This window comes from Humulus lupulus, chromosome 7, assembly GCF_963169125.1.
Source record: "Humulus lupulus chromosome 7, drHumLupu1.1, whole genome shotgun sequence".
NCBI lineage: Eukaryota > Viridiplantae > Streptophyta > Magnoliopsida > Rosales > Cannabaceae > Humulus > Humulus lupulus.
The window spans coordinates 151,003,139-151,020,851 of record NC_084799.1 but is presented as its reverse complement, the minus strand read 5'-3'; the positions used below and the strand labels follow the sequence as shown (position 1 = coordinate 151,020,851).

The 17,713-nt window shown below is 37.0% G+C and overlaps 1 protein-coding gene across 1 annotated transcript; it reads left to right on the top strand.

The window, feature by feature from the left end:
* The first annotated feature begins 13,575 nt into the window (after positions 1–13,575).
* LOC133788721 (pentatricopeptide repeat-containing protein At4g28010) lies at positions 13,576–16,009 on the top strand. Its single transcript, XM_062226307.1, has one exon. The coding sequence runs from the start codon at positions 13,764–13,766 to the stop codon at positions 15,915–15,917; it is 2,154 nt and encodes a 717-aa protein (XP_062082291.1). The 5' UTR covers positions 13,576–13,763; the 3' UTR covers positions 15,918–16,009.
* The last annotated feature ends 1,704 nt before the right edge of the window (positions 16,010–17,713 follow it).

Below are 17,713 nucleotides of genomic sequence, written 5' to 3'. Positions count from 1 at the left end.
ATTGTCGAGACCACATTATTATGTGGATATATCTGAGATCTGTGACTCGAGACAATCCCAGTGAGCAAAGTAGCGGAAAAGTCATGGCGGGGATTTGTACCCAGCTCGGGGTGAGCTTAGGGGTATAAATGGGAATTTAGCGAATATACTGGAGTCTATTTTGACATTGAGGAATATTATTGGTGATTAAATAGGTAACGGGAATTAAGCGGGTAACATTAGAGACATTCGAGGAATTAGCGGGAATTGAGTAAAATGACTAAAATGCCCTTAAGTGGACTAAAGGATTAGAAATAAAGGGGAGGGAATTAGGGTCATTTGGCATGTAAGGAATAGATATGCTGAGGCTTTATGTTAGTGGGAAGTGTAGAGAAATGTAGAAGTTTGAAAAAGAAGGAAAAGGAAGGGAAAAGAAAGGAGGGAAAACAGAGAGAGTTCTCTAGGTCGGTTCATGTTTTCTTCACCTGTTTCTTGAGGATTTCTGGGGTAAAGCTCGGAGGAGAGCTGGGATGAGCTAAGCATCAAGGATTCTAAGCTAAGTGTGGGGAATTGACAAAGGTTTAGCAAGGTTAAGCCATCACTTGAGGTAAGGTTTTGTAATCTCTTCAGTTGCTGGTTTGGTTTCTGAATTGTGGTGTATAAGTTGAGTTTGATGGGGAACTTTGGGGAAATTCAGGGCAAAGGTTAAGGAGAAGCAAGCCAAGGAGGTCTAGAGACAGCTTGTGGTCGAAATCCTATCAAAGGTATAAAGTTTAAACTCTAATTTTGTTGTTCAGCTGGTTTTTACTAAGTTTTAGAGCTTAGGAGTGGCTATGGTGAATTTTGAGTTTGGGGATGCATGTGCTTGAGCTCTAGGTGTTTGGGGTGCTTGGGATGAGTGGAGTATGGTCATAAGGTTGTTTTTGAGTTTGGGAGAGAGTTGGAAGAATTTTGGTTGAGGTTGGTTCGAGGAATGTCGCAGAAAGGAAAACTGGTGTTGGCCAGTCTGTGACTAGCGCTAGCCATTGAGCGCTGTAGCGCTAGGCCATGATGCTGAAGGGAGTTTGGCTTCTGTTTGTAGCACTGTAGCGCTACCCTGCCTTCTGAAGGGGATTTTGGGATTGTTTGCAAGGGATTTTGACCTAGGGTTTGGGGTTTGATCCCACCACCTTGTTTGGTGGAACTAGGACTTCCTGGGGGCTCGGGATTGACCCCGAGGCTAGGTTTTGGACTTGAGGTTCAATGATGACTTTGGCCATGATTGTGTTTAGGTGAGCGCTAGGGCTCGAGGGGGATCGTGCTCAAGGAGTCAAGGGATCAAGGGATCAAAGCTAGTAAGTTGAAAGGTAAGAAAACTGCACCCGATTATATGTTTGTGATGGGACTAAGTGCTCCCGAGAATTGTATCGTGTCAATGATGGTATTACGCCATGGGACATGTAAAGCATCCTAAGAGTGCCGTACATAGTACTTGCGCACAGGGCGCGGCTTGGCCATTGGTAGCCGAGAATATTCACTGAGCTCGGCTTAAGCGGGCCGGAGCCAGTGGGATAACGGAGGGAGCAGCCTGAGAGCGCTAGCCCTGGTTATCATTTGTGCAGTGATATGTGATATGAATTGATATGCTTAGTATGTTGAATACTTGGTCATGCTGAATGATTACACGTTTGAGAACTTGTGATGCTATGTGGGATATGGATTTGTCTGTTGATTGCTTATGCTCTGTTGTTGTGTTTTCTTGCTGGGCCTTGGCTCACGGGTGCTACGTGGTGCAGGTAAAGGCAAAGGCAAGCTGGACCAAGCCTGAGATGGAGAGCTCCGAGGTGGAATGTACTTAGCCAGCCATTCGATCATCATGGTCGAGGAGTGGATCAGGACATGGATTACCTAACCGCTTGTTTTGCCTTAGTATGGCTGGTTATTGTATCTGAATCTTATAACTTTTGTAAACGAACTTTAAACTTATATTTTTGGGATCTTGTGTAAACAAATAATGTTTCTTAATGAAAATGTGGCTTTTGAGACCAAACCATTTTAAACCCTAGTTCCTTTACAATTTTAGTAACACGGTTTTAATTAAATGACTTGATTAGCAAGTCTGGCACTTTATAAACACACAGTGTAACGGTCTTGGCTATCCAGGGCGTTACAACTACTACTACTACTGCTACTGCTACTGCGACTACTACTACCACTACCACTACCATTACCACTACCACTACTACCACTACTACCACTACCACTATTACTATTATCCCTACTACTACTACTACCACTACTACTACCTCTACCACAACCACTGCTACTACTACTACTACCACTACCACTACTACTACTACTACCATTACCACTACTACTTCTACTACCACTACTACTACTACCACTATCACAACCACTACCACTACCACTACTACTACTACCACTACTACTACTACTACTACCACTACCACTATGACTACTACTACCACTACTACTACTACCACTACCACTACCACTACTACTGCTACTACTACCACTAAGACTACTACTACCACCACCTCTACCACTACCACTACCACTACCACTACCACTACCACTACCACTACCACTACCACTACCACTACCACTACCACTACCACTACCACTACCACTACTACTACTACTACTACTACTACTACTACTACTACTACTACTACCTCGTAACTCAGGTCTTTCTGGAGTGCTAACGTATTATACTTGAGGGCGTGAGATGGGCTTGACAAATATCTATGCAACATCGAGATGTGAAATACATTGTGGCTATCCGCTAGAGCTGGCTGTTGGGATAATCTATATGCTATTGTTCCCACCTTGTCCAATATCTCCAAAGGACCTATAAACGAGGGAACTAAGTTTGCCTTTCTTCCCCAACCGCTTCACTTCCTTCCTAGGAGATATCTTTAAGAAGACTTGATCTCTAACTTTGATTTCCTCATCTCGCTGCTTGGCATCCGCATAACTCTTTTGTCAACTCTGAGCTGCGAGCATACACTTTCTAATCTGCGCCACCACATCCTGAGCCTCTCTAACAGGTTCGGGTCCAAGAAGTTGTCTTTCTCCTACCTCATCCCAATGTAACAGCAATCGGCACTTCCTTCCATAAAGTAACCCATAGTGTGTCATACTGATCGTTGCTTGGTAGCTATTATTGTAGGAGAACTCTATAAGTTACAAATACCTACTCCACAATCCTCCGAAGTCTAGTACACAAGCACGCAACATATCTTCTAAAATATGTATGGTACGCTCAGACTGACCGTCGATGTGAGGATGAAATTTCGTACTAAGACTTAGCTTGGTACCCAATTCTTGCTGCAAGCTTCCCCAAAATCTCAACGTAAACATTGATCCTCTATCAGATACTATGGTCTTAGGGATTCAATGCAGTCGTACTATTTCTTGAACATTGATGTATGCGTACTGGTCAGCAATGTACGTAGTCTTGACAGGTAGGAAGTGAGCTGACTTGGTGAGTCTATCTACCACAACCCAAGCTGAGTCGTGTTGCTTATTTGTTCGTGGTATTTCTATCACGAAGTCCATGGATATGTCTTTCCACTTCCACTCTGGAATACTAAGTGGTTGCAATAAGCCTGCAGGTCGCTGATGTTCCGCCTTTATTTGCTGGCATACTATAGTGCCTTAAGGTCGTGAGTCATCTCGGTCGACCCCGGGTGAACTGAGTATTAGGTAGTGTGTGACTCTTCTAAAATCTTCATCTTAATTCCATAATCATTTGGCATGCACACCCGTCCTTTATATCTCAAGAACCCCTGTCCTGATATGGAGAGTTCCATAGTCTTGACTTCTATGACTGCAGCCATATGCGATACTAACGTGTCATCATGCCAATCCGTATATCTTCTAATAAACTCGACTGGATGGACAAGTTAGCTGGTTGACCCCTGACTAGTTCTATTATGGCATTAATCAACTCTTGCTGAAGCGGCTTTTCTATTCCAAATAATGCTACTAGATTTCCCTAACTCTTTCGGCTTAACGCATCTGCAACTACATTCATTTTTCTTGGGTGATATAGGATTTCACAGTCATAATCCTTTACTAGTTCTAACCACCTGCGCTGCCTCATGTTGAGCTCTTTTTGTGTGAATAAATATTTTAAGCTTTTGTGGTCCATATAAATCTCACACTGTTCTCCATAAAGATAGTGGCGCCAGATTTTCAATGCGAAGACCACCGCTGCCAACTTCATATCCTATGTTGGATAGCGTTGCTCGTATTCCTTCAGCTACCTTGAGGGGTAGGCTATTACTTTGTCATTTTGCATTAGCACACAACCCAAACTGATGGACCCAAAACGGGTATGTTTAAATATTTATACTCGCAAGCGCACGAATCGTATTTATAGAATAGTTTTCGTGTAAGTACGAGGTCGAACCCAAAGGAGTTGTCTAAAATAAAAAAAATAAAAAAAAACTATTTTAAATCAAAAGTAATAAATTCTAACCTAGTTCCAAAGATTGATGAGTTTTAATATTATGAACATAAAATAAAAGATTGAAAAATAAAGCTATTTAAGAGAATAAAACTAAAGCAATAATGAGTTGAAATTAAGTGTTAAAAGAAAAGATTATTAAGATACTAGAATCCACAAAATGTAAGTTTAATAATATTTATTAGTATATTGATTCCCAAGTTTTAGTGATAGTTAAAATAATTTAAACTATCATTTTCCAAAAAGATTTATAATTTTAAGCACAAATTTCTTATAAAAAGATAGGATTTTTCTTCACTTTTCAAAATTATAATTTCAAAGCATTTAGTGTAAATCAATCTAATGAAATAACAAATAAATCAATGAACATTATTTATAAGGCAAAACATAATATTTTTGTTCTAAGCATGGATGTGTACAATTTAATGACACATCTTACACAAAGAATATTATGTTTATGCACTAATGAAAAACAAAGTGTAAATATGTTCTAACAATCTAAAATACAAGATATTTAAGATGAAAGAAATATATGTAGAAGAAAAATCCATAAACTTTGTTGTATTACAAGGGAAATCAACATACAACATAAATATTACCTAGTTACAAGTTGCTTCATCATGATCTTAATAATCTTATGAAAAATATTAGAAGCACATAACTAGAGTAGAAATTACAAAATAAATGACATACATACTTGCAAAATGCTCTTGAAAAACCCAAATGGAAGAGAGAATGGTAGAGAGAAAATGAGAGAAAAAGATGGTAACCCAAAACATTAAGCACCCTAAAATGGTCTTGAAAGTCCATATTTATAGCCAAAGTGAGATTATTAAAATAATCAATTTAAATTAATTAAATTGATTAGATTAATTAAATAAAATAAATATGGTATGTAGAGGTAAATTATAGGGTGTAATGATGATGTTGTAGTGAAAATGTGTAGACAAAAGGGTAAAAAGTTGGCATTTTTGTCATAGGGGACACATGAGCAAGTTGATGGGCTCAAGGGAATGGTGTACGGCACACCAGGCGGCTGAGCAAGAAATGGGTGGCATGGGCCTGGAGGATTCTTCGGCCCAAGTGGTGAGTGCTGGGCATTGCTCAGTTGAATGGGGCGTGAAGTGGCAGGAGCTTCATTGTGGCTCTTGGCTTCATGGCTAGGTGATGAAGGCTGAATGTTGAGAGAAAAAAAAAACAGGTGGCGGCTGGAGGATTAATTGTTGGAAGAGAAAGTGTTGAAGATGGGATTGATGCTTGGAGTCTTGATGCTTGGAGTCTTGTTGGCATGTGCAAGCTTGTTGGGAAGGAGAAATTGGGCTTGGGCCCATGGCTTGATCATGGCATTTTCAAGAATGCAACTTTTTCTTTCTTTCTTTACTTTAAAAATGCCACCTTTCCTTTATTTTCTTTACTTTTCAAGAGCATAAATTTCCTACAAAATAAATATAAAATAAATCATAATACAATATTTTCAATTATAAAATAAATCAATTTAATTGTTTGAAAATATTAATTATAACTTAATTATATTTTACATTTAAGTTCAATAATACAACATTTTTTTACCACTAAACACAACAATAATTCAAATAATTAAACTACAATATATTACAACAAAATAACTATAAAAACACACAAAAATATATAAAATCAAAATAAGACTAATAAATTCAAAATTACTTAAAAAACTTAATAAATCAATTAAAAACTCAAGAATTAAGCAACAATTAGCACATAAAAAGTGGTAAAATAACTCTATTTTGTAGAGTTATCACAAACCTTGCTTCGACGCATCACAGTCACTACAAACTTGTCGTTGGGTGTCGGTACACAAAGTGCTGGTGCCGAATATAATTTATCCTTGAGCCAATGGAAGCTTTCTTGACATCTATTCGTCCAGTTGAACTTTTGCTGTTTTCGGGTCAGGTTGGTAAGCGGAATGGATATCTTAGAAAAGCCTTCTACAAATCTCCAATAATAGCCTGCTAGCCCGAGAAAACTTCTCACTTCTGACGCATTCTTAGGTCTTGGCCAATCCTTCACAGCCTCTACCTTTGTTGGGTCTACAGCAACTCCGTCCTTGGAAACTATATGGCCAAGAAACGCTACTTGCAATAGCCAATATTCACATTTCTTGAACTTGGCGTAAAGTTGATGCTTCTTTAGTCACAACATAGTCAATCGTAAATGTTCCTCGTGCTCGTCTTTGTCCTTGGAGTACACCAAAATATCATCAATGAACACTACGACGAATTTGCCCAAGTAATCCTTGAAGACCTGATTCATTAATTCCATAAATGAGATGAAATGTTAGTAAGACCAAAAGACATAACTAGAAACTCGTAATATCCATATCGAGTTCTAAAAGTTATCTTTGGTATATCCACTTCCCGTACCTTGAGCTGGTGATAACCGGATCGTAGATCAATCTTTGAAAATACAGTCCCTCCTCGTAGTTGATCAAATAAGTCATCGATTCGAGGTAGCGGGTACTTATTCTTAATTGTCACCTTGTTCAGCTCATGGTAATTAATACACATCTGCATGCTTCCATCCTTTTTCTTCACAAATGGAACCGGTGCTCCCCATGGCGAATGGCTTGGTCTGATGAAACCCAAGTCTAAGAGTTCTTGCAACTGCGTTTTCAACTCCTTGAGTTCTGTAGGTTCCATCCGGTATGGTGCCTTTGAGATAGGCTTGGTTCCTTGTACTAGTTTGATTGTGAAGTCAATTTCCTGAGTAGGTGGTAACCCTAGTAATTCGTCAGGAAATATCTATGGAAATTCCTTTATAATGCGGACGTCTCCAATCTTTAACGATGTTTCCTGTGCCACATCCATGATGCTTGCTAAGAATGTGTGACATCCTTTCTCTATCATTCTCTGAGCTTTGAGAGATGAGATAAGCGGTGTCCGTAGTCCTAAAACCTTTCCCATAAAACATAGTTTCTGTTTGTCAGGAGTTTCGAACGTCACTTGCTTGTGTCTACAGTCGATGGTTGCGCCATGCCTTGCTAGCCAATCCATGCCCAATATTACGTCAAAGTCCTTGATCTCTAGCTCTATCAATTCTCCTTCTAGTTCCGTCTCCACAATTTTGATCGGTACTACTCGTACTATTCGTGATGATAGAACTACTTCGCCCGAAGGCAACTCAGTAACAAACCTAGTTCTAAATCTTTCTCAAGGTTTGTCTAATTTTTCTATCATTCCTAACGAGATATACGAGTGTGTTGCTCTCGAATCAAACAATACTGAACATATACTATTGAGAATAGGAATCTAACCTGTGACTACTTTGTTACTAGCTTCGGCTTCTCCCTGGGTCAAGGCAAAGACTCTGGTTGGAACCATCTTGTCGTCCCTCTTTTCTTCTTGTTTGAGCTGTGGACATTCCTTTTTCCGATGACCTTCCAGGCCACAATTGAAACAACCTTTGGTATTTGCACGACACTCCCCAGGATGCCTTTTCTGATACTTGGACCACTGAGGGTATTCTACATAACCCGACCTATTATTTCCATTGTTATTTCGTGCTCTTTTGTCACCATCGGCTTGCTTATTATCAGGATGCTTTCTCTTCTGCCCACTATTGTTGTGCTGGTGGTTGTTGTTGTTTCTACCATTTTCAGTCTAATTTTGCTGCCTGGGTTCAGACTTTCTTGCTTCCTCCTTACTAACATTTGCTTGGAGCCTTTCCACCTCTATAGTCGTTTCTAGAGCATCGTCGTAGGAAGTGGTTCCAGGATTTTCCAGCTTGACTCCTAGCTCAATCTTGGGTTTGAGTCCCTTGGTGAATTTGGTAGCCCTCAAGAAATCGGTTGGGACCAACTCTAGTGCAAACTTGGCTGGACTATCAAATTGTCGAGCGTACTCGACTACCGTCAAATTGCCCTACATCCTGGCAAACTCTTCCACCCTCGTAGCAATACTTTTTGTGAAACAACTCCACAAATCTAGTCCAAGTCATGGTGGCGACATTATGAGTTTGTTGTACTAATTCCCACTAGATTCTAGCATCCTTTTTCAGAAGAGAATAATCCAGGATATACGATCTGCGTTACCGAGGTTCATGTGTGCTAGAATAGGCTTTACATTCCTAAGCCATTCTTCCTCCTCAAAGGGGTCGGTTATCCCTTCAAAGTTTGGAGCGTACTGCTTACGAAAACGATCGCAGATTGGCTCTATGTACTGAGTTGGATAAGGCACATAATTTTCCACATGCCATCCCTCATACTGATTTCCTACTTGCTGGGGTGCTTGAGCCGCTAGCTGAGGCTGCGACTGAGGTTGCGGCTGAGGATGGGGCTGAGGCTGAGGTTGAGGTTGAGGTTGTTGTCGTTGTTGCTGCAGCAGTTCTTCTACTTGTTGACGTATCCGGATAATTTCAACAGTGTTGTCAACTGGTGGTTGTGTGTTTCTATTGGCAGCAACATTAGTAGCATGCGTTCCCCTTCTTCGGACTGGAGGGGCTTCGTGAGTCTCATTGGTGGTGCTGGAGGCATTGTCGTTCGTGCATACAGACCTTCATAGCGACATCTTCAGCAAAGTTCTAGCAGTTGAGAATACACGTTAGAACTTACCCTAATAGGTTCTAAGGCAAAACTTAGTCTAAGAAAACATAACTCAGACCTATCAATTATGATTTCTTATGAAAAATTATGTAAGCCTTCTTTATAAATTAGGGTGTGTTTCTATACTTAGAAAATTAGCCATCTTTATTATTTTCTAAGTCTGTTTCTAATCATCCTATATGACTTAATTCTCAGGCTCGAAACTCGTCACTGTTCCAAAGTTAACCATATTGAGGAAGGGCTGAGATCAGTAAAATCGTTTCCACTATTATGACCCCCTAAACTCTCAAAACAGAACCCGGTTCATTGATTTGTATCCACCGTCACTGAACTTAGACATTATTTATTGAATTTATTCTAAATTTATTATGATTGTAAAAAAAATTAAACTCATACATGCCATTTAAAAATAACAACTTTATTCATTTGGAAAAAATATATTTTCACTAATTACAATCACAAATAATTAATATAATTGAAGAAAGAAACTATACTAAAAATAACTAGGGTAAAATCTAAAAATCAGGATCTTCAACATCTGACCCTTCATCTAACATATCATCATCTATTTATTCATAATCATCATTACTATGAGCCTCGAAACTACCTCAGGGAATTTTTATTAAGATATTATGCTTTTGTTCATTAGTGAATTTAAATTCAAACTTAAAGGTAAACCTAAGTATAAGAAAATAATATCTCATGGCTACCAGTAAATCATCTTCATCATCCATAGTCTCCCATAATTCTTCTAATTTGAAACTACAAAAGGAAAATCCTTAAAAAGCCTAATTACTAGGAAATATTGTTCCATGGCTCTCATCATAATTTGCTTAGTGTTTTGAAGGTGAACTATCTCCTTGAGAAATAGGATCAATCTTTGAGTGATTCTTTCTAGCACTCCTATTGTATCCCTTGGTTCTCTAATCCTTTTCAATGCCTTAATGGCTCGAATATCATGATAGGTCAAAGCTCCATTCATTTTGACTGAAAATATAATGACTAAAACGTTAGCTATAAACATAAACATACTAATCATAATATAAACACTTACATTGGCGGTTAGATTCGGAGCTTTTGCGTGTGTATCAAGGAGAACTTCATGCATATGAACCGTGGACTCTGATACCAACTATAATGCCCCGACTGATTCTAAGACTTTGGACCATTAAAAACTACTAAGACATAACTACTATTTTGGAATACATTCAAGAAATAATATAACTTTATTATAAAAATCCAAAATACGGGATCCCATTGTTATTTACATAAAAACATAAAGAAAACATAAACCTTTAATTATTTGTTCAAACACTAAATGCGAAAAAATAAATACATAAATTGAAAAGACTAAAAAATATAAACGTCATCCTCGATCTTTTCCAGCAGTCCATCCCCAATACACATGCCAAAGCTGCCATGAATCCGTCCCGCCTTCCAAGTTTATTTTCCTGCATCATCTAAAATAAAAGGAATGAGCCTAATGCCCAGTAAGGAAAATCTACTAAAACATAACATAAATCATAAGACTAAAAACATATACTATAAAACATATAACATAAAAATGTATATCATATAAACATAGGACTACTCATTACCACAGTATGTGATAAAACAATCTAGGTCCTCAGTTTACTAGTCGAGGTAGGTTAGATCACAAAATAGTATATGATAAACCATCTAGGTCCTCAGTCTACTAATCGAGGTAGGTTTAATCATAACTCTAATCCATGATAATGATAAAAATCTTGGGATTTGATTTGATTTGCTATCTAAGCAGCTATAATACCCAAGTGACTATAACATAAAACATATTCATATACATATATAACATAGCACTATAACATATCATATCATATAAGATATCGTAACACATATAATCTAACATATTTTCCTTACCAAAAACCAGGATATTGGTGACAAGAATGGGATTGGAAAACTCCTAAAACCAACAGTAAGAATCATGAGTTTCTAAATAAATGGAGATGAAAAGGAGATCTAAGCCATCAAGATAGAAACTTACCAAAAAACCTTAAGTTTCAAGAAACTTAAATACCTAACCAAGAAGCCATAAAATCAAGTTAGGATCTGAAAGAAAATAAAAGAACTATAATGGATTAAACCTAAGGATAAGAATACATTGGTTAGTCTAGGACTTTGATCTACACATCAATACCGAAATATCACTCTATCTTACTTCCCAAGTGTTTAGAAAAGCTTAGATTGAAAAGCGTTTAACCCAAAACCCTAGTGTTTTCTCTTTAGAATAAACTTAGCAACTTGAAGCCTCTGAAGAATGCTTGAATGATGAATGAAATGGCTGAGTACTAAGTCCTATTTATAGAGTTCAAGGAGTGAAACTAACCCCTTTTAAAAAGAATAAATAAATGAATATAAATTGAATAAATTTGAATTTTCGGTTCAACAGATGCCTAGAACTCGGTCAAAAACGTTCAAGAGCAAGTCCAAGTTATTGAGGGCTGTTTTAAGCTCGGATTCCACGAAGTTTCAAAAATGCCACCAAGGGCCGATATATCGCCCCTTATAGGCGATATATCGCCCACCCCTATGACTCGAACCTTCATGGTTTCGTTCGTGTACAGTCGACGTGTTTTCCGTATCACCCATATGTGACATATCGATCCTTATAGCTGCGATATATCAGCATACGTTGATATTTTAAACACGTTTTTGCACACTTTCAGCATATTTTGAATTTGGTAAAACAACTTTGACTGAGTAAAACGTGATCCTAATAGTTGCTGGAAGGTTCTAGAGCTTATAGGTCTATCCATTATCAAATTATTCATCTAAAATCCTTAAACAATCATACATGTGACCAGTGTCACGTTCTTAATTATTTTATCTAAACCTTAGGTTATAATAAATAATATTTATAGGACCAGCTATGTTAATCAAACCTTATGTTAAAATTAATATTTATAAACTATATGTTAAACTTGTAAAATCCATTACTATTTCTATGAGTTTCCAACTAAATCACAGCTTGAACCAATAATCACGAAAACTAAAATACTACTGCTGCTGCTACCTACTACTACTACTATCTAGCTAAGTAAAATTCTGAGATGCTGCAACTAAAATGCATTGGGTTGCATTAACTAGAGACCACGACCCATGCGAGATACGCGTGGCCCACTCCATAAAGTTACCTAGTTTATGGGGAACATCCTCCTGACATTGTCAGGGCATGCGCACATATCTCCATGTCAGACGACATAGTGATAGTGCGAATTGTCAAGTCATACAATTGATAACACTGTGGACGAATCACCAAAAAGGTTGTCAGATAATCCTCTTACGCTACAAACATGCACTGGCTGACACCTGGCTAGCCTTCTAGGTCCCGAGGACAATGTCATTGACTTGGAAACTCGTAAAGAGTTTGAGGACTACTAACTAGTCCTCCGGGCATGGCCTCAGAGAGAGACGTCTGTGCCCTACCTTTATCTGAGGGACGTGACCTTTATTCGAGATATCCACCCTCTGAGGACTGACCCCTGGGGCGTGACCTCACTTGTAGAGACACGCATCTTCGCTACGTGCCCTACCTGCACCTGTTTCTGATTGCCAAACATCCTTTGGTGAAAACACGGATAACATGTATTATTTTTGTATTTGTTAGAATATGAAAAAGAAAAAAAATGTTAGCATATGTTGATAAAAAAATATATATTATGTATTAATTTTTAATAAAAATAAAGTGTGTTAATCAAATTTTGGGTGTAAATATAATGTTCCTTTTGTACGTCACTTAAAAAAAATATAAAAGGTGATTATATTTGCACCCCAATATATATTCTTATCAATTTATGTTCACATTTTTCTATTTTTTTCATATTCTAAAAAAATACATATGAATAATATATATTTTAAATATTTAAATAAAATAAAATAAAAATTAAAACAAAAAAAAAATATATAAAATCTGGTTAAAGAAAGTTTTTTTTTAAAAAAAAAATTATAAAAACAAGATAAAATATAATTATTGAAATAAAAAAAAAGAATTTAAAGAATGCCAAAAACAATGATAAGAAAAAGTGTTAAAATTAATTTTTTTAATTAATGAACTGCCTTGGAGAATTTTCCTTTTAAGTCTCCACTTTAAGTTCTACTGGTGTGACTCTCAGTATTCTCTACTCGTGAACAGTTTTCGATGCGATTTTTTTTTATGACAGTGTATATTGTAGCTATTTAGAACATCCTGCAAATTTTTAGAAAATTTCGAATAGTATACAGTACCAAAAACTAAATTCAAACATGTTGATGCACGCGTGACTAATTTTTTTTATGCGCATAAAAAATAATATGTTTGAACCTAATTTTCAATACCGTAAACTATTTAAAATTTTCTGAAAATTTGTAAAATAGTCTAAACAACTCCTCTATACACATGGTGATAACAAAAATCGTACAAAAAACTTTTAACTGGTCGTTAAAACTGAAAAGCCCACCATTATGGTTTCAAGTCCTCTATTATAATTGTCCTATATATTTTTTCTGTGTAAATAAAATGCCTAAAAAAATCAGCCTCTTTAAAGCCGCCGATTAAAAGCAAGAGGAAATTCTACAATTCTGAATCCATTGGAAACCAACCTCTTGGGCGGCCACTATCAGAATCCAAAAAACTGCTGCTTTTATTCTTGAAATCATTAGGATTCTTGTCTCAGAATCATTCAAAGTCTAGCATAAATACTCGTTTCACTGTTTGAAATGATCAGAAGAAAATTCCCTACTCCTCTAATTAATTGGTACTTCCCGACTGCCGTTTGTCATGGCTACTTTAAGCTCTTCTCTTCTCTTCCTTCTTTGGAATTGGATACCCAGTTACGTTCTCTTTGTGAAATTCCCAATTCTCAAATTTCCGAAGCATTTTCACTCTTTAATCGAGCTGTTGAGTCTCATATATTTCCTTCTCCTTCCACATGCAACTTTCTTGTTCACGCATTCTCAAGGTCAGGCAACTCTGATTTAGCGTATTCTGTTTATAAAAAAATGACCCATTTTTGCATTTTTCCAAATTTTGTATCATTGAGTTGTTTAGTTGGCTGCTTTGTTAAAGTCCATAAACCTCATTTTGGACTTGGTGTTGTGGGGATGATAATTAAGCGTGGTTTTAATGTCAATACAATTGTTATGAGTCTTCTGTTGAAGGGGTTCAATAGAAATGGTGAATTTGACCAGGCAATTGAGGTTTATAGAAAAATGGGCACTTTTGGTTTGTCACCAGATATTGTAAGTTATAACATTCTTATAAATTGCCTATGCAAGGAAGGGAAGCTCAAAGAATCGTTGGAGTTGTTGGTTGAGATGGAGAATTCGGGTTGTCAACCAAATTTCGTAACATACACAATTTTGATGGATGGCTTTTGTAAGGATGGTCGAGTGAATGAGGCATTTGGATTGCTGAAGGAGATGGGAGATATTGGTTTAGAAGCTGATGTTGTTGTGTACAGTACCCTAATAAGTGGTTTATGTAGAGAAGGGAATTTCGATAAAGGAAAACAACTCTTTGATGAGATGCTGGCAAAGGAGATCACTCCTAATGTGGTTACATATGGTTGTTTGATACACCAGCTTTGTAAAATTGGGAAACTGAAAGAATCCTCTGAAATGTTTAAGGATATGATACAACGTGGAATTAAGCCTGATGTTGTAACTTACACAGGTTTAATTGACGGGCTTTGCAAGGGAGGATTGGTTGCAAAGGCGAAAGAGGTTTTCAAGTTGATGGTACTTGAGGGTGAAGAGCCTAATACTGTTACTTACAATGTTATAATTAATGGATTGTGCAAGGAAGGTCTGATTAGTGATGCTTTAAAAACATTGAACGAGATGCTGGAGAAGGGTTTAAGGGCTGATGTGGTTTCTTACAACACGTTACTGATGGGACTTTGTTGCAATGGAAAGGTTGATGAGGCAATGAAACTTTTTGATGTTTTATCGAAGGATGAGAGCTCTATTGAGCCAGATGTTATTACCTTCAATATGCTAATGATGGGTCTCTGCAAGGAAGGTCGTCTAGATGATGCTATGGAGATCTATAATAAAATGGTGAAGAGGGGAGTGGTGGGTAGCTTAGTAACTTATAATACTTTGATGGGAGGACATCTGCAGATGGGCTTTGTCAACAGGGCAATGGAAATTTGGAAACATGTCTTGGAGTTTGGATTGGTTCCTGACTCAATTACTTATAGTGTTATGATTAATGGATTTTGCAAAATGCATATGCTTAATATTGCAAAAGGACTTTTTTGTAAAATGAAAGCTTCTGGTTTCAGCCCTTCTGAGATTAACTACAATACAATTATGGCATCCTTGTGTAAAGAAGGCAGTGTGGAGCAAGCTAGGACATTGTTTCAAGAAATGAGGAACTCAGATCATAAACCAAACCTTGTCTCTTTTAATACAATAATTGATGGAACTCTAAAAACAGGGGATATTAAGTCTGCCAAGGGATTGCTAAGAGATATGCTAAATATGGGTTTTCAACCAGATACTTTGACCTTTTCCACATTGTTAAATAGATTTTCAAAACTTGGTCTTATGGATGAGTCTAAAAAGATTCTTGAGAAGATGATGGCCTGTGGTATACCACCGGATTCCTTTGTGTTTGATTCTTTATTAAAAGGTTATTACTCAAGAGGTGAAACAGGGGAAATTATTGATTTGCTTTATCAAATTGCTGATAAGGGTGTTGTTTTGGACACAGAACTTACTTCAACTATCTTGATGTGCATCTGTCATTGCTCCGACAAGGATGATGTCATGGATTTTCTCCCCAATTTTGCTCAAGAAGCATCAAAAGGAACAAGTGTTTTAAGCAATGACTTATTACTGAAACTTGATATCTTACCTACCACTTGACATGCGTTGAATGAACAATTTTTCATGCCAAGAAAATCTTTAACGGTACTCTAAATATTAGTCTATTAATGTAAGTCACATGTTCACTTTATTTCAGCTATCATTTTGTTAATATGTTGTATTTTACTCTCGTTTTTATTTTATAAATGTAAAATCTCAAAATGATTGGATTTGTGAAAAGCTGTGTCATTCTGCATGTTCTCTTGTTTGTGCAGTCTTTCAGTGTATCAAGTCTAAATCTTCAAATTACTGAATTTTGAAACTACTATTTTAGTCCTGTTGTATTATTTGCGATGTTCCTTTTTATCCTTGGTTGTAGTTAGTATTGTTGACAATGTCATAATTAACATTTTGTGGCAACTTTTCCAAAGAGCTGGTTATATTATAAATTGTTATAAGCCAATAAGCTGGAGCTTATTTTTAATTATTAGAGATATATTTGTCGAACTATTAAGCACAACGGTTCACAAATGTTTTTTTTATTGTTTTAGAGGCTATACACTCTACAGGGTTGGCAAAGTTCCTTCGAAAAACCTAGTTTTAAAGTAGCTTTCAATAATTGACCAGATCATTGTTTAGTTGTGCATCTTTACTTAACTGTTAAAAGCTAGTGGAAAGGCAGACTGTTTCCATTCGATTTGCAAAGTGTCCAATTCATCTAAGTACTCTCGTAGATGTTTGGAGTTTAGAAACATTTATTTTATTCATGACGTTTAGTATTATTTTTTTTGTGTGCGGTTCTATATTTGGAATAGTTCTCTATGTTCTTCAATTTTGAACTGTGTAGTTTTTTGCTTCACTTGTGATTTCTGTCAACTCCGCGATATAGATCTGTGTCTCTAAATGTGATCTTGGAAGTTCACTTTTCTTTTGATTGATTTTAGGTATGTGTTGGACAAATGCTGATCTAATTCTTGCATTTGGATCTTTTGACTGTTTTTAGGCATGTGTTGGACAAATGCTGATCTAATTCATGTATTTGGATGTGTTCATAACTCAGAGAGGGACCCTCCAGGTTTTTTTTTTATTGAAAAAGAGATTGAGGCCTTTGTCTTAGACTGGCCTCCTCTCAAATATATTGAGATTCGTCACTTATGGCGGAGGAATACCGTGGTAACACAAACCAACAAAAACAATAAAAAGCAAAACCACCAAAACGCCCCGCAACAAAACCCCACTCCCCGCAACACTAAAGCCATAAATTACCTCAATCCCTACAAACATCCAAAAAAGAAATCCCCTCAAAACAATTAGATCTATGCACCCAAGTTGCAACCCAAAATGGCTGATTCGATCTATGGATAATCAAAGGGTGAATCACAGGATGACTTTTAGGAATAATTCTTTAAGGTTGTTTTTGGAATGTTTCCAGAACGTAAGGGGAGTTTTTCTGAAAAATAAGTCCTGAGAAGTAGTGATATTAAATCAGTTATGGTTCCTAAGGAGGGATTTGCGAAGGGCTAGAAGGATTTGGCGGGTTGTCTAAATCAACTGGTGGGTAAGAAGGGCAGTATTCCACATAGGGTTTCTAGACGGCAAGTGGACAACATGGTTTCTTGGGCCTCCATAGTTCAAAGGAATTCAAAGGATGGAACTCCAGAGATGGAAACAGACTTACGAGAGAGGATGTTGTGGATATTAAGGATGAGAAGATAGTCAATGATTGGAGGTTTGCTGTTTTGATGTTCAGGAAGGATTGTCGACTCCATTGGATAGTTGCTCAAGTTGGAATACAAAGTGAGTTAAGGAAAAAGATAAGATTCTCCGATTTTGTTGATGATAGAGTCGTTATTTGG